General features: G+C 34.8%; 1 protein-coding gene across 1 annotated transcript; it reads right to left on the reverse strand.

The window, feature by feature from the left end:
* Positions 1–12,130: 12,130 nt before the first annotated feature.
* On the reverse strand, positions 12,131–12,749 carry LOC101895268 (uncharacterized). The gene is made up of 3 exons (XM_005188119.4): positions 12,549–12,749; positions 12,365–12,485; positions 12,131–12,299 (listed from the first exon to the last, which is right to left on the reverse strand). Exons 1-3 carry the CDS (start codon positions 12,643–12,645, stop codon positions 12,197–12,199), a joined length of 321 nt encoding a protein of 106 aa, XP_005188176.1. The 5' UTR covers positions 12,646–12,749; the 3' UTR covers positions 12,131–12,196.
* Positions 12,750–21,283: the final 8,534 nt, after the last annotated feature.

A 21,283-nucleotide genomic window follows, 5' to 3' on the forward strand; every position in this document is an offset into this window, starting at 1 on the left:
TTTTCGAATGTGTAAACATTGCTTATTTTTAGCTGTGGTTCTCTGGGCACATCGCCACCCTGCTATTTAGGAAATTATACAAATCCAACGGCTAATTATCCTGAATGTTGTTTCCGCGAGGTAATTTGTCCCGAAAATTATATGGAAAGAAATACAAAAATGGAAAACGTTCCCAATAAAGAAAAATAGTACTAATAAGAATAACAATAAGAACAATAGGAAATTGTAACGTGTTTTTTCTTCGGTTGAGGTAATCTCATCTGTATCCAAGTTCTCCATAAGGACCCACCAAATATTTCGAAAATAAGAAGAGTAGATTTCTCTCTATCCTGGGAGTGATTTAAATACTACTACAATAAAGGAAAATACTACTAATAAGAATAACAATAGGAATAATAGGAAATTGTATCGTGGTTTTCTCGTCGGCTGGGGTAATCTCAGATGTATCCAAGGTCTCCATAAGGACCCACCAAACCTTTCGAAAATAAGAAGAGTAGATTTCTTTCTATCCTGGGAGTAATTTAAATACAAAATGACAATTGCATATGGTGATCTAATAGTAATGGTAATCGGGATATCACCGCCGAATCTTCGGTATTCGAATGTTGTCGGCCCAGGGGGTGGTCAGTCTTAGGTTTTGGTTTTGTGCTCTTTGGTGACTGCCGATTTGACAGTAGTCGGGTGAGTATGGCAATCGGGTGGCTATTGGCTCGCTAACTAGTAACGAGACTGCGAACGAGTCATAAATTTGTTATACCCTCCACCATAGTAGGGATGGTATATTCAGTTTGTCATTTCGTTTAGTTTGATAAAATTTCACTCAAATGTGCAGGGTGAGATAAAAAGTCAACGTCAAACTCCAAAATTTTATTTTTTTTCTAAATTTTATCGAATGAAGGAAAAACTTAGATTTGTTCGAATTGGTGACCTTTGGTACGAATTATGGCCTTCAAAAGGCTAATGAAACCGTCACACACTGCCCGAATGTTTCTCTGCGGTACTTTGGCCCATTCCCGGCGGAGCGCTTGCTTGAGGTGATCGACACTTTGGTAATTTTAAGTGGCAACCTTGCTTTCTAAAACACTCCAGACAAAATAGTCCAACGGATTGGTTAGCGGAGAATTTGGTGGCCATTGTGCGCTGGAAATGAAGCGAGGAACCTCTTTTTGTAATCATTTTTGGGTGGCGAGTGCTGAGTCCTGTTGAAATGTCCAAGGTCTGTGGCCAAAATGTTTGCGTGCCCAAGTATTTAATACACCCTCCAGAATATTTTCGCGATAATATTCGGCATTTATTCTTATGCCACGATCGATTAATATGAGCGGAGAGCGACCATCGGCTGTTATGCCGGTCCACACCATCACCAAGGCCGGCGCTTGAGTACTGGTGGCCAACCGAAGGTCCACATTTTGAGCTGACCTCTTTGGCTTTACTCCGAGCTTATTTTTCAATATTTGCCAAACGGAATATTGCGATATGTTCAGCTCACGAGCCATTTTTCGGCCACTGCGACGCGTGTTTCGATCAAGTCGCTGCTTAACATTTCGAAACATTTCTGCTGATGTTGCTGTTTTCTTCCGTCCACTTCCTTGACATTGAGCTACGCTACCAGTATCTCGGTAACGAGCGATGGTACGAGACACAAAAGATTTATTCACATTTAAATGCTGGAGGGCTCTAACGATAGCCACTTGTGGTTTTCCAGCTAAATATAAAGAAATCATACTATTACGCTTGAATTCCATCACGAATAACTTTTTTTCTGAAAAATTTTCACAAAAGTGCTTTTGTAGGCTATAATGACTGGAATCACTGGAATAATTTTAACTGCTGTCGGACGAGTGGCTTAGAAATGACAACAGTCTGAAGTTGTTTGCAGATGTTTCATCTCACCCTGTATATTATATCTGCAGGACTTTTGGTATTGAAAATGGGCCATGTAGGTCCACGTCTTCGTATAGCCCCCATATAACGGTACCTCCCGATACTCGGTATTTTGATGATTTTAGCGATATTATTCACCGGAATTGTTTCAAATTTGGTATTTGAGATTCGTAATGGATACTACAGCCTAGGCCAGAAAATTGTCTGTGCAGGTCTTCGTCTTCATATAGTCTCCATATAACGGTACCTCCCGACATTCGGTATTTCGATAATTTTAGCGACATTATTCACCGGAATTCTTTTAAATTTAGTATTTGATGTTCGTAGTGGATACTACAGCCTAAGACAGAGAATTGTCTGTGCAGGTCCACGTTTTGGTATAGCTCCCACACAATGGTATCTCCCTATATAGGTATTTTTATGATTTTAGCGACATTATTCACCGGAATTGTTTCAAATTTGGTATTTGAAGTTCGTAGTTCTTAGGCTGTAGTCTAAGACAGAAAATTGTCTGTGCAGGTCCACGTCTTCGTATAGCCCCCATATACCCCCCATGTACCCGACCTGGGTATTTTAATGATTTTAGCGACATTATTTACCGCAATTGTTTCAAATTTGGTGTTTGAAGTTCGAAATGGATGCTACAGCCTATTACAGAAAATTGTCTGTGCAGGTCTACGTTTTGGTATAGCTCCCATACAATAGTACCTCCCTATATTCGGTATTTTGATGATTTTAGCTACATTATAAACAGATTTTTATCAAGTTTCGCATTTGAATAATGTAATAGCTTGTGACAAAAGTTGTCTATGCAGGTCCAAGTCGTCATATAGACCCTAATATATGGCCACATTCGGTATTTTTAAGATTTTAACAGAATTTTTAACGGAATATATTGCTTTTTGAAAATTGCCAAATTCGTTCCAAATTGTGGAGGGTATTCAAATTTCGGCCAAGCCGAACTTACAGCTTTTTTACTTTTTTTTTTTGGTTTTTTTTTAATTTCTCTATACACCATTTAGCCTGGGTTGTTGAAAATTCTGTGGGGATATAATAATGCTTGGTTGTAGATCAAAGCCATAAAAGGAGTTTCGGAGTTTTAGCCCAAACTTTGTTAAGTTCTGAAGTTCTTTTGAAATTTGAAAAGAGATCTTTAAATAATATTCAATATCATTGGCAAAAAAATGATTCAGATAGGCTAATTCTAGCCCACATGTGAGGATTACTCAGATTTACTATGTTTTTGGCCATTTTAAATGTAATTTTTTTTCCAAATTCTGGAATTTTGAGTTATTATTATGTGGAAATGCTATTTACAACAAATTATCCAATAGCCCTAATATTTAGATATCCTCTGATTTTAGTTATTCTGCGGATCTTGGCTATATTTTCCAAACGCCATGAGCTAACAAGTTTTTTTAAACAATTTTCTTGATATATTGATTACACACACACACATATTCCATAGAACTACCCCAACATACCAAATTGACTTGAGAATAATATTTTAATAAGCTTACAAACATAAGCCTAAAGCTTGAGAAAATCTTGAGAATGTATTGAGAAATGTTTGTTCAACAATTATAGAATAATCGAAAAGGAACCCTTATTCATAAGCTTATTCTTGTAATTGCAGAATAAGCTTACGAAAGTAATATTTTATAAAGCTTATTTTTTCAATGGTAAAAAATATTTATTTATTCATTTTTTAATTATTTTACACATTTCATTCATTGATTGCCATCCCAGCTGTCACTGCATCCTGTTGCCTTGATACCTAGATGCTTTATTTCCCCTTATTTGAGCTTCTGTATCTTCTCCACTTATTCTTCACTTCTGTTGAATTCCTGCAACTTTTTGACGACTCCATTCTGAAATGAGATTGAAATAATTTATACTACAGATTCCCAGATTTATTATTCATCATTACCTTAGAGTTTCGTCCGGAAATGGGTCCTAAATTCGCGTGATTTTGATCTTAACCAAAGAAAATAATTTTTTGTTGACAATTTTCACAAAAAAAAATCAAAACAAATTTGTCAACAAAGGACAGATTTGAGAAAAGTTTGTGCAAAAAAGTGTTTCTCAAGCATTGTTGAAAAATTCTTATGATAAACTATTTTCATAATATTATTCTCAAGCTGTATTGTATTTTTGGTATGTTGGGACGTGTGTGGCTAAGTCTTGTGTATATGTGTTTGTAAAATTGTGTATTTACCTTCAGCAGAAATAGCAAACATACTTCTGTCGACAAAAAAGAAATGAAATGAAAAGAGAGGGGAAACCCTTGAAATGGAAACATATGCAGAAATATTAGAAAAACTGAAAATGAAAGTTTATGGAATTCAGTCATTCATTCACTCAATTCTTGTGTTCGTTTGCTACACTCAAGTCATTCATTTTTAGCATTGGGAAAAATATTTACACACACACACACACACATGTACATACTCCCACCCAAGTAGTGGGTGGTTAATAGCATTGGAGGCAGAGAGCGAGAACAAATAATTTTTCCTTTTAAAATTCTGGTCTATCTAAAAAGAAACCTGTTTTTTTACAAAACAAAATTTCTTAAGGAGAATAATAAAAAAATTATGCCTCATAATTTATTCAATTGTGTGGCTGGTTGTTGTTTTGTTTTTTTTTCATACCCTCCCTAATGTTTATCCTTGTACTGTAAATAAATATTTCACATATGCGTAAGGTTGTCTTTTGCAGGGAGGGTGAAGAGGAGTGGATGGGCGGAGGTGCGTGATTGTCGAATGCCAGAGAAAGTTGTTTTTCCTCGTAAAAGAACAATAATAAGAATAATTGTTGAAAAACAAAGACATTCACATTAACGCACATGAAGTGTTTGGAGAAATGTATGTGCGTACAAAAACACACACACACATTCACTTACACAGTCGCATAAATTTATAAACATGTTAGTATATGAAAGTTTTTAACATTTTACTTTTTGTTGTAATGTAAATTTGTAATGTTATTATAAAGACGGGGAAAAATTAAAAAAGTTAATAATTTTTTAAGTTGAAGAAAAATTGAGTAAACAACGACTTAACTATAAGCTCTATGCTTGTTAATTTAGTGGTATTCCTCCGTTTCCAAATTCAATAATTCAGGTTGAGCCTTGTTTATACGCACGGCTCGGGTCATATTTCAAATGACTTTCCTGCAGTGAAATTATTAAAAAAATTGCAGCGTATCTGGAAAAAATGCTAAATTTTCAGAAATAAACAATAATTTTTATAAAAACAAGTAAAAAAGTTGTAAGTTCGGCCGGGTCGAACTTTGAATACCCTCCACCATTTCGTACAAATTTGGCAATTTTCAAAAAAATAAAATCCCTTAAAAATTCTGTTAAAATCTTAAAATACCGAATGTAGCCGTATATTAGGGTCCATACGACGACGTGGACCTGCATAAGCAACTTTGAATATTACAATATTCAAATGCGAAACTTGAAAAGAATCTGTTTATAATATAGCTGAAATCATCAAAATGCCGAATATAGGTGGAATATCGGGAGGTACCGTTATATGGGGGTTATACGAAGACGTGGACCTGAACAGACAATTTTCAGTCTTAGAGTGTAGTATCCAACGCACTTCAAGTACCAATTTTGAAACGATTCAGGTGAAAATGTCGCTAAAATAATCAAAATACCGAACATCGGAAGGTACAATTATTTGGGGGCTTTACGAAGACGTGGGCCTGTACAGATAATTTTCTGTCTTAGGCTGTAGTATCTATTGCGAACTTCAAATACAAAATTTGAAACAATTCCGGTGAATAATATCGCTAAAATCATTAAAATACCGAATATGGGGGGGGAGGGTAGTACCATTATATGGGGGCTATACCAAAACGTGGTCCTACATGGCCCAATACTAAAAGTCCTGCAGACATAACATACATTTGAGTGAAATGTTATCAATCTATTTCAATTCGTTCGGATGCTAGAGTGATTTCCACAGACGGACAGACGGACGGACATCGCTAAATCATCATAGAATTTTATGCTGATCAAGAATATATATACTTTGTGGGGTCTAAAATGTATATTTTGAGGTGTTAATAATATGCTGAAATCATCAAAATACCGAATATCGGGAGCTACCGTTACATGGGGGCTATACGAAGATTTGGAACTGCATACAAAAATGTTTGTCATAGGCTGTAGTACACATTACAAACTTCAAATACGAAGTTTGAAATAATTCCGGTAAATTATGTCGCTGAAATCATGAAAATACCGAATATCGGTAGGTACGTTACATGGGGGCTATACGAAGACGTAGACCTGCATATAAAAATTTTTTGTCATAGGCTGTAGTAACCATTGCGAATTTTAAATATGCAATTTGAAATAATTCCGGTAAATACTGTCGCTAAAATCATGAAAATACCAAATATCGGGAGGTACCGTGATATGGGGGATATACGAAAACGTGGAGCGACATGGTCCATTTACGAACATAACCTGCCTACTGGTAAAATATGCATGTATGCAAAACTTTAACCGTCTATCTCAATTCCTTCGAAGGATAGCGTGATTACAAGAGAAGGGCAGACAGACAGACAGACGGAAATCGCTAGATCGTCTTAGAATTTTACACTGATCCAAAATATATATACCTTGTAGGGTCTATTATAAATATTTCAAGGAGTTACAAACGGAATGAAAAAGTTATAAAAATGCATACAAAAATGTTTGTTATAGGCTGTAGCAACCATTACAAACTACAAATACGAAATTTGAAATAATTCCGGTAAATGATGTCGCTGAAATCATGAAAATACCAAATATCGGGAGGTACGTTATATGGGGGCTATACGAAGACGTGGACCAGCATAGGGTCTATTATAAATATACGATGAGTTACAAACGGAATGAAAAAGTTAATATACCCTCCATAGAATGCTGGAGGATATAAAAAATAACTTTTATTTTTTTATTTTTGCTCAGCTTTTATAATCTGATGGATATTGTTATTCACTCTGATATAACATTATAAATGAAAGTAGGGTACAATGATTTCAGTCAATAGCCCTAAATTATTCGCCATTACCACATGCCAACGCACATTCCATATAAAGTAATTGTTATGTTAATTCAAATAATTTTCTCACTCTTATTTCGTTTTTCTTTCTGCACCAGACATTGGCCTGTATAGAAGAAATTAAAGTGCGTATATGCAAATGTGTATGAGAGAGTGTGTGTGTGTGTGCGTATGTGAATTTTGTTCCAATTTTCCAAGAATGAACTGAAAAAATACGAATGTAAATATTTAGCACACCACTTACTTTCTGCTCACCATTATTCCAAAAATATTTTCAGCTATGGATGTCCCTGACTATGTTGCTGTTGTTGTTATTCCTCTTTTTTGAATGTTAATATTTATGCTGTTTAATTAGTTCAATTGTATGTATGTGTGTAAACAATTATTTGCCACATTCTGTATATGTAATTAAAATTTTGAATTTGAATTTGAATTATTTCATTTTTCTTTCTGCACCAGACATTGGCCTGTATAGAAGAAATTAAAGTGCGTATATGCAAATGTGTATGAGAGAGTGTGTGTGTGTGTGCGTATGTGAATTTTGTTCCAATTTTCCAAGAATGAACTGAAAAAATACGAATGTAAATATTTAGCACACCACTTACTTTCTGCTCACCATTATTCCAAAAATATTTTCAGCTATGGATGTCCCTGACTATGTTGCTGTTGTTGTTATTCCTCTTTTTTGAATGTTAATATTTATGCTGTTTAATTAGTTCAATTGTATGTATGTGTGTAAACAATTATTTGCCACATTCTGTATATGTAATTAAAATTTTGAATTTGAAAAAAAAAAACAACAAAATAAAATTATTCTCAAAAAATGCCAACCTACAAATGTTGGCATTGAAAGGCTAATTGCGGTACTGCTGCACAAAGCCTCGTCTCCCACCATTCGAGTAAAGAGTTAAATGTGTTTATTATACAAAAAATGTATTCTACAACAGACGTTTATTTTACTTCTGCTATTGTTTTAGAATTTGGTGGATGTTTTCTTCTTTTGCGGCATATGTTGGCGGAAATAATTGAATAAACAGTTTTCATATTTGTACAGAATCCAATGGCGTAATGTTTGTGTGGATTAATTTTACTCTTTATTTCCAGAAAGAATATGTATGAGTTATTTAGATTGCTTTAAAGAAAAAAAAATTCCGCAATTTATCGTTTTTATAAAAAGTTATTTTTAAAGTTTTCTATAAGTCGACTAAACTTTATCGGTCATCTTTTCATTTTCACCGAAGAAATATTTTAAATATGAATTTTTTCATAGGAAGGATTGTTGGTAAATGCCAGAGACATATTATAGAAACTGCAAACGATAAATCGGTCGTGTTACAGAACATACATGCAAATCCTGATTTGATTATATTGAGGTTGTCGATTAACAGGTTCAAAAAATAAAAATGTTATTAAATACCACTTAGGTATTTTTTTAAATTCTTTTTTATTTGATAATGGAAAATACAGAGTAAGATAAAAAAAAACTGCAAAAAAGTCAAATGCCACAATTTTTACATTTTTTTTTAAATTTTATTAAATGAAAGAAAAAAATGTTGGATATACCAAAATTTTTGATTGATTTTTGGCCGAAAGTGATGAACTGCCGAATTGGGTTTTCTCCGATAAGAAAACATTCGTTATCCAGCAATTTGTAAACAAACAAAATTATCGTGTTTTTCCTTGTCAAAGAGGTCAGCTGAAAATGTGCTGCTTCGGTTGGCCACCAGAACTCAAGCGCCGTGTGTGAACCGCCACAACAGCCGATGGTCGCTCTCCGCTCGTATTAATCTCCCTGGCATAAGAATAAATGCCGAATATTATCGCGAAAATATTCAAATATTCAGGAGGGTTTATTAAAGCCTTGGGCATGCAAACATTTTAGCCGCAGACCTTGGACATTCCAACAAGACTCAGCACGCGCCACCCAAGAATGGTTTCAAAATGAGGTTCTTCGCTTCATTTCTCCGCATGCCAATCCGTTGGACTCTTGTGTCTGGATTATTTTGGAAAGAAAGGTTGGCACTAAAAAATATCAAAGTGTCGATCACCTCAAGCAAGCGCTTCGCCGGGAATGGGTCAAAATACCGCAGAGCAACATTCGAGCAGCGTGTGACGGTTTCATTGGCCGTTTGAAGGCCATAATTAGTGCCAAAGGTGACAAATTCGAACAAATCTAAACTTTTTCTAAAATTTGATGTTATTTCCGACATTTTTTGCCTTCATTCAATAAAATTAAAAAAAATGTAAAAATTATGGCTCTTGACTTTGTTGCAGTTTTTTTATCTCACCCTGCATTCCGAGTATTCGTAACTATAGTTATATGGGAGTTATACGAAGACCTACACTAATTTTCTGTCATAGGAAGTGGTAGCTACTACGAAGTCCTAAGAGCGTATTTGAAAAACAAGTAAAAAATATTAAGTTCGACCGGACCGAAATTTTAATACACTCCGCCTTTGGGTAAAGGAAACATTAGAATCCATTATACCCACAAATATTAATTTTTAGACATAATCGTAAGAAAAAAAAAAAAAATCATCAAAATATCGAATATAGGGAGGTAGCGTTATATTGGACCTATAGCAAAACGTGGACCTATACATACAATGTTTCGCCACAGCAGCCAAAACCATTATTACCAACAAATACCAATTTTTAGACAAATTCGTCATAAAATTGTGACGAAAATCATCAAACTACCGAATATCGGTAGGTACCATTATATGGGGCCTATACCAAATCGTGGACCTATACATGCACTGTTTCGCCACCGGAGCTAGAACCCATTATGACCTACAAATAATTCGGTAAAAAAATGTGGCAAAAATCATCAAAATACCGAATATCGGGAGGTACCGTTTAGCAGAACAATTTGTATTGTGCCTAGGATGGTTGGTATTGAAAGTGAGGTATATTGGTCTAATATATCTCATTTTCAATACCAACCATTCTAGACACAATACAAATTGTTCTGCTAAATTTTGACGCTCTACGTCAAATAATGTGGGCTGTATCGCGATTTCAACAGACAGACGGACAGGCAAACAGACGGACTTCGTTTAATCGACTTAGACTTAGAATGCGATCTACGACGAATATTTAGGGATGTTACAAAGGGAATGACAAAGTTAATATACCCTCCTTTCCAAGGTGGAGGGTGTAAAATTTGGTGAACATTTTACAGAAATCATTAAGTACTAAAAATCGGGTGGTATCGTTATATAGGGTCTGTTTAACTCAGGGGAGTGGGGAGAATGGCTTCGACAGCGGTAGCAACAACGATAACTCCCCAGAGTTATTATGATGTGAGATGTGTGGGTGAGATATGTGGTGCGGGTGATTCGCGCGTGTGTAAAAAGAAAGAAAATATACAAGAAATAAAACACAGAAATAATTAGTATAATTCTAAATACGATTCCATGCTTTATTGTATCTTTCTTTTCAACGACAAATTACCTTCAGTAATTGGGGGGAGGTCGTGTGCTTTCGCATTCGTTTTTAAGAGACAAGTGAACGCAATGGTTTTGAGTGACCGCTGAGGGTTCCATGTCTGTCTACAATTATAACTACTTCCAATGAGAGCAAGGTGAGCCTACCGACAACAACCAATGCCCAGCGACGATCCGCTCACTACGGTCTCCGCCAGGGGAGTTGTAGAGGAGATGCCTATGCGCCAATCAGCATCCGTGATTGATCGAGCATTGGAAAGTTGTGGTGGAACGTATCGAACTTATACAGGGTCTTTGTCAATTTTCCGTACCAACTAATGAAAATGAACATTTTACAGAAATCATTAAGTACCAAAAATAGGGTGGTATCGTTATATAGGGGCTTTGTCAATTTTCCGTACCAACTAATTTACATCTGACTAAAATTTTATCAACCTTCTTCATTTCGTTCGAAAGCTAGAGTGATTTCCACAGACATGGCTAAATCGACGTAAAATTGTAAACTGATCAAGGCTATACATATAAATTATGGGGTCTATTCCGTGGAGTTATCTCCATGGTGGAGGATATAAAAAGCATCTGTTTTGGATTGGAAGTGAAAAATCTGCAGTTTTTTGATAAAATGTATATATAAAGACATTTGGCAGTTTCCTCTCATGTGTTCAAAAATTTTACCGTGTTGTACCCCGTTCTGCTATAGTATCGGGTCGTAAACTTTTTCAGCGTGTTTGGAGTGGTGCTTACACACGAAGTTTTTATACCCTACACCACAAGGTGGTCAGGGTATTATGTCTTTGTGCATTTGTTTGTAACATTGAGAAGGTAGCGAGATAGATCCATAGTTACTTTTAAGGATCTCCATAGAATTACTTTCTGAGTTGATTTATGCATGTCAGTCCGTCTGTCCATGTATTCTTGTGAACAAAATGCAGGTCGCATTTATTATCCGATTGAGATGAAATTTTCCAAACAACATTTGTTTGGCCCAAGGACGAACCCTATTGAAATTGAAGATAATCGGTCAAAATTTACATATATCTTCCATATATATATATTCGTCCGATTTGCCTTTTATTGTGCACCAAACGTGTAATATCAGCCCGAAAAGTATGGAATTTAGCAAATACAACCAAATTAGACCTGAAAATAAGTATGCCAAATTTGATCGAAATCGGTTCAGATATAGCTCAGAAATACATTTTCTCTAACTTCGTCCGATTTACCTTTTATTGTGCACCAAACGTCTAATATTTGCCCAATTGAATTTGGCACTTACGACCGAATTGAGTCTAGAAGCTAGTATGTCAAATTTCGTGAAGACCGGTTCAGATATAGCTATAGCTCCCATATATACTGTTAATCGGATTTGTTACCCACAGCCGTAATACGCACTGCGTAACAACGATATTCAGGGAAATATATCAAATACAGCTCAGAAATATCTTTGCCAAATTTTATGGAGATCGGTTCCGATTTGGATATAGTTCCCATATGTGTATTTATCCGATTTCAAATTAATTGTGCACCAAATGGGCAATACAATTCGGAAGTTAAAAGACAAAAATGCTTCGGCATATTTAGTACTTTGAACTTTAAATTATAGTTGTTATCATAGCTTGTATGATTGAATTCTCCCATAAAATCTTTTAATTGTTATGCGGATCTCTACTAAATTAGCAAAATGGTGTAGGGTATCATAAAATCGGCCCCGCCCGACTTTAAGACTTTCTTTCATGTTTTTTTGGCAATCTGGTACGAATTTTATTCTTGGTTAAATTAATTTTCTCATTGACATTACACTTAAGGACAAATAACCTTTCGTTTGCAACAATCTGGATAGGGTGCATTCGCATTGACATGATCTCCCAGTGTACAGGGTGCCTTTACACCCTGGGTTCCACAACTACAACGAAACAGAAAAATTTTATACAAACAATACCATACCATTTATATGCACTTTGTACATACCCCTGTACGACTCCAAGACCATCGGCACGGTTACATAAGAAACGTTTGCATTTACCGGGAATCTGACCCTCCTTGCCCGGCTCAAGAACTAGACCACCAAAGAAGCACTTTCCCGGATGATCTGAAATAATTTCAATTTTGGCTAGTACCCATCGGCATATGCAACATTGTAACCCAATCATACCTGGATCTTTAAAATAACCTGTAAATTCGCCAGCCATACAAACGTAGGCAATGCTGGTCAATATTAAAAATATTGTGGCAAATAGACAGCAGTTCATTTTCACTCAATTCGTTTTCAGTTCTAATCACATTCAAATTAAATATTTAACTAATTCCTCTAACGGAGACAAACTAAAGTCACTGCATGGTTTGGAAATGTTATCAGTGAAATAAAAATAACTCGGTCGAGTCATGTGAATTGTTTTATATAATAAATCAAAGTCGTCAAATCAGCGTCTAGTCACTCGTCCTAAGGAACAATGAATGAATAATTGCGGCTCTCTTTTTAATGATTTGTAACAATTGCTAAGCCAAACAAAAGAGATGACGTAAATAATTAATAATTTTATTGAAAAAATGCAAGTTGTCGTTCGAAAATTGCATCATGATGTCTGCGCTAATAAAATAGAAATGAAAAGGCTTGCGAAAGTTCTTTGAATTCTTTGTCTCAGACATTTGAATAGATTTTTTTTATTAAAAATTTCCCTAGGCTTTCTGTTTGTACTTTTGATTCTCAGAAGCAAGTAATTCCCATGGATTGATTTAAATTCTAAGATTTTGATACAAGTTTTGCCCCAGACGAGGAAAAAAATCCATAGTCCAATTTCACGTGCTTTGACTGGCCATATTTTCTTTAAAAATTTTTGGAAAATTACATCAGCTGAGCGACAATTCAAAATATGGATAATAGTGATTTTCTCCAAGGTACTGGAATATATTTGTTAGACCGGCTTCTAATTATATTTATCTTAAAAACAAGTAAGCAAAGGCTACAGTCGAGCGGGGCCGACCGTTGAATACCCTACAACACTATAATAAACGATACAGTTTATATAGGCGAGATATTCGAAAGAATTCCACAAGATATTGTGACAAATAATAAAGGAAACCATCAGGTTTCGTTCTCTAATTTTCGAATAATAGCAACTTAAACTAATTTAAATGGTCTTCCTAGATCTGGAACTAATATTTCCCAAAGACCTATAATCTCTCAGAAGTGGCAAAAGATAAACATTTATTATTGGTTTTTGACTGAAACGCATCTATATGAGATACAGACATTTGACTATATTCTTCAACGAAATCAGCGTTAACGAAATAGTCAGAAGTGCGTCTTTCCTGTATTTGTGAATTCTCCAAAAAGTCAATGGAATGGACATTTTCGTATTTTGTCTACAAAAGTTGGCAAACTATTTCACACATTGAATATTTTTGGATGGCCATCCAAAACTGCTTGGCTTTTGAAATGTCCGGTAACCCCCATTCAAATGTGCGTGAGGATCGGTTGATAATTACGATCTGCTGACAATTTTGCAGTTTTTTGGTCCATTTCAACCCCTAAATATACGGCGATCATCTCCAAAAAGAGTAGGCTTCTATTCTGACCCTCATCTTATCACCATGCAAAATTTCGTAAGGATCGGACCATAAATGCGATCTGTATATGATTCCTGGTATTCTAACTACTTAGTTTTGTTAGCTGTAGAAATATTACCAAATGTTTAATTCAAAATGAAAATATGCCAAAAATGTGACAAAATTGAAAAAAATATGAGAAAATTTTACAAAATCAATATTTTCATCTTCATAGAGATATTTTTATGCGATTTTTTTAGACGTTTTTTCTTTCCTGCCAAGAGGCCATTCTGAATTAATGAGAACTGTCGAAATCAGTTCAGCCATTCTCGACATATAAGAGATCTTTCAAGCATATCTTCTTTGATAGACATATATATCGCACATATTTCGCTATATATCCGATTTGTTGGATGTTAACATCAATGTAAAGGTCAGAAGTAACCTCGTCATGGCTTTGTGATTTCGCCGGTATTTAAAATATTCGCGGTTTAATGAAAAATTTTGAATTTTTTCAACACAAAAGATATGGCCTATTTTACCGGCTAAATATTATCCGATGACCACCCAAATTGGTAGGCTTCTTCCCCGCCCTAAACTCTAGCTACATGCGAAATTCCGCGTCGATTGGTCTATAATTGCGACCTGTATAGCTACTGCAAAATCCGACATTTTTTCAGTATTTGGTCCATTTCGACCCCTAAATATTATGCGATCATCTCCAAAAGAAATAGGGTTCTATTCTGACCTAAGCCCCACCTCCATTCGAAATTTCGTGAAGATCGGGCCATAATTGCGACCTGTAGAGTGATTACAAATTAACATGGACAGACGGACGGACGGACATACATAGCTAGATCGACTCAGCTCGGCGAGCTAGGAAGATCCATATATACTTTCCTATGTGGGAAACCAATATTTCGAGGTGTTACATAAATTCTGGCCCAATCAAACTTATAATACCCCCAACACATAGTGTTGTAGGGTATAAACATGGGCCAAAATTTTTTTCTATTATATCACCAGAACTGGTAAATTTGTAATTACGAAATTTTTTAGACGGTATTATTAAAATTAATTTATTTTAAACTTGGAAATAAGATGTTTTTTTTATCAGAGCTTGAGATATTTAAGCTACATTGGTAAAGGGTTTTTAAATATTTGGAATATCAGAAGATAATTAAAAGTTCTAAATAGAAGGAAATTTAGAAAAAGAAATTTTCTGGAAAAGCATTTGTGAATTTTTGGTTATTGGTGCCCTAGAGAGCATGGACTTGGTAAAAATGGTCCCACTGTGTCTTTTAATGGAAAATATTTTTGAGACTTTAAGAATTCCAATATGAAAAATAAAATTATATGTTTATATATTGGGGGTATTATAAGTTTGATTCGGCCAAAAATTATGTAACACCTCGAAATATTGGTTTCCCATATAGGAAAGTATATGGATCTTCCTATCTCACCGAGCTGAGTCGATCTAGCAATGTATGTCCATCCGTCCGTCTGTCCATGTTAATTTGTAATCACTCTACAGGTCGCAATTATGGCCCGATCTTCACGAAATTTAGGATGGAGGTGGGGTTAAGGCCAGAATAGAAGCCTATTTCTTTTTTGGAGATGATCGCATAATATTTAGGGATTGAAATGGAACTAGAGCATAGGGCTGGGCAGAAGCCTTTCAATTTTGATGGTCATCGGGTAATATTTAGTAGGTGAAATAGACCATAACATTTGTGATAAATAAAAGCAATTTTTCCATTAAACCGCGAATATTTTTAATGCCGGCGAAAATAGACAAACAGGTCAATTCTGGCCTTTACACTGATGCCGATAGTAAATATATCGGATATATATAGCGAAATATATTCAATATGTATATACAAAGGAAGGGGATGTTAGCTAGAATGTTTATATCTCAAGAATGGCTGGACCGATTTTGACAAATTTTGTCAATTCGGAATGGCCTCTTGGCACAAAATAATAAAATATAAAAAATCGCGTAAGAAGATGCCAATAATTATGTTAATATAGATTTTGTAGTATTTTCTGTTTTTTTTTTTATTTTTTCATATTTTTTATCGCATGCGATTTTTTCAATTTGTCCTGTAATATTGAAGTGAATTGTCGCCTTACAACACAGGTTGTGGTTATTATATACAGATTGCAATTATCAGAGGAAAGGCTAGGATTAGAAGGGCTAGGCCTATAGTTTTTAACGATACCCGCAATATATTTAAGGGATAAAAATGGACCAACAACTAAATATGTTCCTGATTTTGCAGCTAAGGGTAATATCTTGGCAGTTCTCTCGTTAGAGCACTCCATCATTTAAATGTGAATAAATCTTTTGTGTCTCGTACCATCGCTCGTAATTGTGATACTGATAGCGTAACCCGACGTCAAGGAACATCAGCAGAAATGGTCCAAAAAGTAAAGAAGCGACTTGATCGAAACCCTTGTCGCAGTGGCCGAAAAATGGCGCAATATTCTATTCGGTTAATATAAAAAATGAGCTCGGGGTAAAGCCGTTGAAATTCCAAAAAGTGCAAGAACTTACACCGCAACAGAAAGGGACTGGACTCAAAAGAGCTAAGAAGAGCTTGGCCGAAATTGGTGAACTGCCGAATTTGGTTTTCTTCGATGAGAAAACATTCGTTGTGCAACGAAATGATCGTGTTTACTTGCCAGAGAGGTCAGCTGAAAATGTGCACCTTCGGTAAGCCACAAGAACTCAAGCGCCGGCCATGGTGATGGTGTGGGCCGCCATAGCAGCCGATGGTAGCTCTCCGCTCGTTTTAATCGACCGTGGCAGAATAAATGCCGAATAATATCCTGGAGGGTGTATTAAAGCCTTGGGCACGCAAACAATTTGGCCGCAGACCTTAGACATTCCAACAGGACTCAACACCATCGCACTCAGCACGCGAGTTAACTTCCGTACCGCCGAGAAATCAGAAAACAAGAATTATTCTGTTTTAGATGCCAAATACAACTGATGCTTTATTCAAAAAATTCTTATATTTAAGCGATTTTACAATTATTGATTTTTCTTAGAGTTAACAAAGAACAAAGGAACATAAAATCTAGAGCTATCAAGAAAAATACTTAAGCTAAAAATTTGTATTGGGTACAGTAAAAGTAAACATTTCTTTTTGGGTTATTTCCGTCATAGTTTTATTACTAGTGTTGTTATTGTGATGTTGAAGTGGAGAATTATTGCTGACGAAATAATGTCAACAATATTGGTGTTAGCTCTTTGGTGCTTATGACAATGTTGTAACTAATAATGATGTTAATAATAATGATATTAATAATAATGATGTTAATAATAATGATGTTAATAATAATGGTGTTAACAATAATGATGTTTTTAATAAATGAGGTTGTGGTTGAAAATAATGAACTTAATAATAATGTTGTTTATTGGTGGCTGTAGGTAACTCCTCCCTCTCCAGAATGAAGTGAGGGCCAAAGGGGCTTCGGATCATTTGTGGCCAGAACTTCATTATTGTTGTGGGTTATGGAGTAGATTAATTTTATAGGCTTTCTTATTACTAATATTATTGATAATATTATGATTATAGAACTAATTATACCAAATGCGGAATAAGAAATTGTTTTGTAATTGTCAGAGTCTGTTTGAAGAAATTCGATATTTGCTTTATTTTGGAATCTGTATTGATCTAGTTTGGGTAATGTTAGTTCGTCTCTTATGGAGAGTGTTGTAATATTGTTTGAGAAGCTAGTTTGGAAGGTTATTGTGCTAATGTTTTCTTGGTGAATATTCGGTTTATCTGTATACCAGACATTATTAAATAAGATTTTGCATTCATTAAAATTAATAACAGAGGAAGACTTGATTGGTAGACTCTTAGTTACGTTGTTACATACTGTGGTTATGTTTCCTATTGGAGGGTTTATAAGCACTAGGTAATTTGGTTCTGGATATATTATGTCCGTAGTTAATCCTATGTCTCTAAGGTGACATGCCACCGTTTCTTCTCTAAGCAAAATTGATTTTAGGCAATCTCTATTTCTTTCGTATTGAGTTTCATAGTTGCAGTAAAATTTTTGTTCTATTTGTTTGCATCGGTTGTCGAAAAGATAAAGGTTATCATTGTTTATTAAAGCGTATTCACCGGTTATTATTTCTAAGGTGTTATTTATGGGGGTTTTGATTATGTGTAATAATTTAAATAGTTCATTAGAAATTATAGGAATTTGTATGTCAAATATTATGTTTGTGTCGTTATAATATGCTGTCAGTTGTAGTAATTCATATATATGTTCTGGTGATATAATGTCCGTTGCATTGTTAAGTATGTTGTGTATTTCATTCAGTTCGTCAGTAGTTAATATTAATTTTGGGACGGTGTTAAGCCTTGCTAATACTACTGATTCTGCGATATCATTAAGGTGGTCGGTAAGTATATCTATGTTAAAACTGATTTGAAGTAAATTTTGCATTTGGATTATTGCATTAACCGAGGGGTTTATGGCATTTCTTGTCTGGTTTTCAGTTAAATCTTCTGGTTCTTCCCTATTTGCGTTTAGTTTTTTTATACGTTTGTCAGTGTCCATGGATAATTTATCTTTAATAATTTTGTGTAAGTCATTTTGAAATTCTTGTAGTCTATTTAAGTAGTCATGTTCAGAGTTATAGCTTAATGTCTTTTCGAAGTTATAAGTCCTACCATAGAAGAGTTCAAATGGGGTTAAATTTGTAGCACTATGGATTGCGTTGTTATAGGTAAAAATGACTTCTAATAGTATTTCGTCGTGATTTAGTGGTATTTCTGATGACTTATACTTTTCGTAAACTATTCTGTAGGTCTCGGTAATGGTTGAATGTAATCTTTCTACGGGAGAGTTTCCTGTACTTTGATGAAATGATGTATAATGTAAGGTTATCTGATGCATTTTACAAAAATCTTTTATAATGGATGCATTAAATTCAGCGCCCTGATCACAAACAATTTTCTTGGGTATGCCGTGTAGGCTTATGAAATGTTTGAAACTTTTCAGAATTGATAGGCTATTCCTAGAGTCTAAAGAGTAAGCGGCTGCAAAATTAGAAAATTTGTCTATGATGGTAAGTATATTACGCTTGTTTATACAATAGATATCTGTGTGGATAATATCCAGTGGTTTTTCGGGAATTTCAGGTTTTTGAAATTTGGGTTTTGGTGGTTTCCTGTCATATTTTAAAGTTTGGCATGTATGACAATGATTAATACAATTTTGTATTTTGTTTTTCATGAAAGGGAAGTAGTACTCTCGTTTTAAGTGTGCATATGTCTCTTGAATACCTCTATGGTTATGGTTCATATGGTATTCATTAATTATTTTGTCTTGCTCATCAATGGTTCTTATGTCTTGTAGAATGTCCATGCATCGTACTAACTTAAATAGTTTGCTGTTTGCAAAGTATTTTGAGTAGGTGCTTTGAATTAATTTAAATGTATCGTCATCTGCCATAAGCGCAGAGACTTTATTTGGTGCTATATAATTTTGGAAAATGTTAGTCAATGTTTGTTCGTCGTACTTTTCTCTACGTATAGTCTTGCGTATTTTATTTTTAAATATTGTTTCTAAGGTTATTGGTGAGCCACCGATTTGAGTTTGAAATATAATTTGAATATTAAATTCGTTAATTGGTCTTTCTGATATCGGTATTCCATCGTCAACATTTTCGTCGGAGGAATGGATTGTTGTTCCTTGTGTACCATGGTTTGAGATGTTATCAACTGAATTAGTGTTTATATCGACATGTTCATTTACAGATAGATTGTCTAATTTAATACGACTTAGTGCGTCTGCGTTAGTATTTAATTTTCCTTTTTTGTAGATAATTTCATAGTCATATTCTTCTAGTTTTAATCTCCAGCGGATTAATTTTGAATTTGGTTCTTTTAGACTCATGATCCATGTAAGGGGCCTATGGTCGGTAATTATTTTAAATTTCCTTCCAAAAAGGTATGGCCTGAAATATTTTGTCGCCCATACGATAGCAAGTAATTCTTTTTCTATCGTCGAGTAATTTATTTCGCTATTCGATAATGTACGACTTGCGTAACATATAGGCTTGTCACTACCTATTGGTCCTTGGGAAAGTATTGCTCCTAAAGCAAAGTCGCTAGCGTCGGTGGTTAAATTAAATGGTTTTGAAAAGTCAGGATATTGGAGCAGTGGGTCGTTCATTAAAAGATTTTTGCAAGTAGCAAATGTGTTCAAATATCTCTCGTTTAATATTATTTTTCTCCCTTTCTTAAGACATTCTGTGAGGGGTTTCGTTAATTTCGAGAAATCTTGAATAAATTTCCTGTAATAACCGAGTAGTCCTAAAAATGATTTTATTTGTTTTTGTGTTTTTGGTACGGGGAAAGCTTTTATGGCATGAATTTTATCAGGGTTGGGTTTAATACCATCAGTGGAAATAACATGTCCGAGAAAAGAACATTCTTTCTTTAGGAATTCTGATTTGTCCAGTTGTATCTTAAGATTGGCTGTACGTAATTTACCGAGTACTTTTTTCAAGTGTTGTATGTGCTCCTCTAAGGAAGTTGAATATATAACTATGTCATCTAAATATACAAGGCAGACTGTCCCGATCAAGTCACTTAATACATTGTCCATTACCCTTTGGAAAGTGGATGGAGCATTTTTTAATCCAAAAGGCATCCTTACGAATTCATAGTGACCTCTATCGACAGAAAATGCTGTTTTACCAATATCTTTTGGGTGCATTTCGATCTGGTGAAAACCGCTAGCTAAATCTAAAGTTGTGAAGTAGAGACTTCTCCCCAATTTATCTAATATGTCAGTTATGTTGGGTATGGGATATTTATCAGAAACAGTTTTCTCGTTTAATTTGCGATAATCTATAACAAGTCTCCATTTTTGTATATTGCTCGAGTCTAATTTTTTTGGTACGATCCATATAGGAGCACTCCATGGTGAAAAACTTCTTCTAATTACACCTTGTTGCAACATTTTATCGATTTGTTTGCGTATTTCCTCTTTGTGTATGTAAGGGTACCTGTATGATTTTGTAAAAATGGGTTTGTCGTCAGTTGTCCTTATTTGGTGTTTGATTTGATTCGAGAATGTCAATTGTTCTCCCTCCTTGAAAAACACATCTTCAAAGCATTTGCAAACCTTCAGCAAAGCTTGTTTTTCCTCTTTATTAAGATGACCGGTCCTTATCGAATCTAAAATGTCATGATTATCATTCATACAGTTGTGTTCTAAACTGAAGTTATTAACTTCGATGTAATTCTGGTCGTTGTATGGTGTCGTCTTTATTGGTTGTTCAATGTATGCAATTTTATCATGTCCAGA

Source organism: Musca domestica, unplaced genomic scaffold (genome assembly GCF_030504385.1).
Source record: "Musca domestica strain aabys unplaced genomic scaffold, Musca_domestica.polishedcontigs.V.1.1 135, whole genome shotgun sequence".
NCBI lineage: Eukaryota > Metazoa > Arthropoda > Insecta > Diptera > Muscidae > Musca > Musca domestica.

Excerpts from the sequence above, each read along its gene's own strand:
- LOC101895268 (XM_005188119.4), bottom strand. The coding sequence starts at position 12,645 with ATGAACTGCTGTCTATTTGCCACAATATTTTTAATATTGACCAGCATT. Across the intron at positions 12,486-12,548 it reads AGGTTATTTTAAAGATCCAG|ATCATCCGGGAAAGTGCTTC; the intron begins GTATGATTGGGT and ends AAATTATTTCAG. Across the intron at positions 12,300-12,364 it reads GGTCTTGGAGTCGTACAGGG|TTGTGGAACCCAGGGTGTAA; the intron begins GTATGTACAAAG and ends GTTTCGTTGTAG.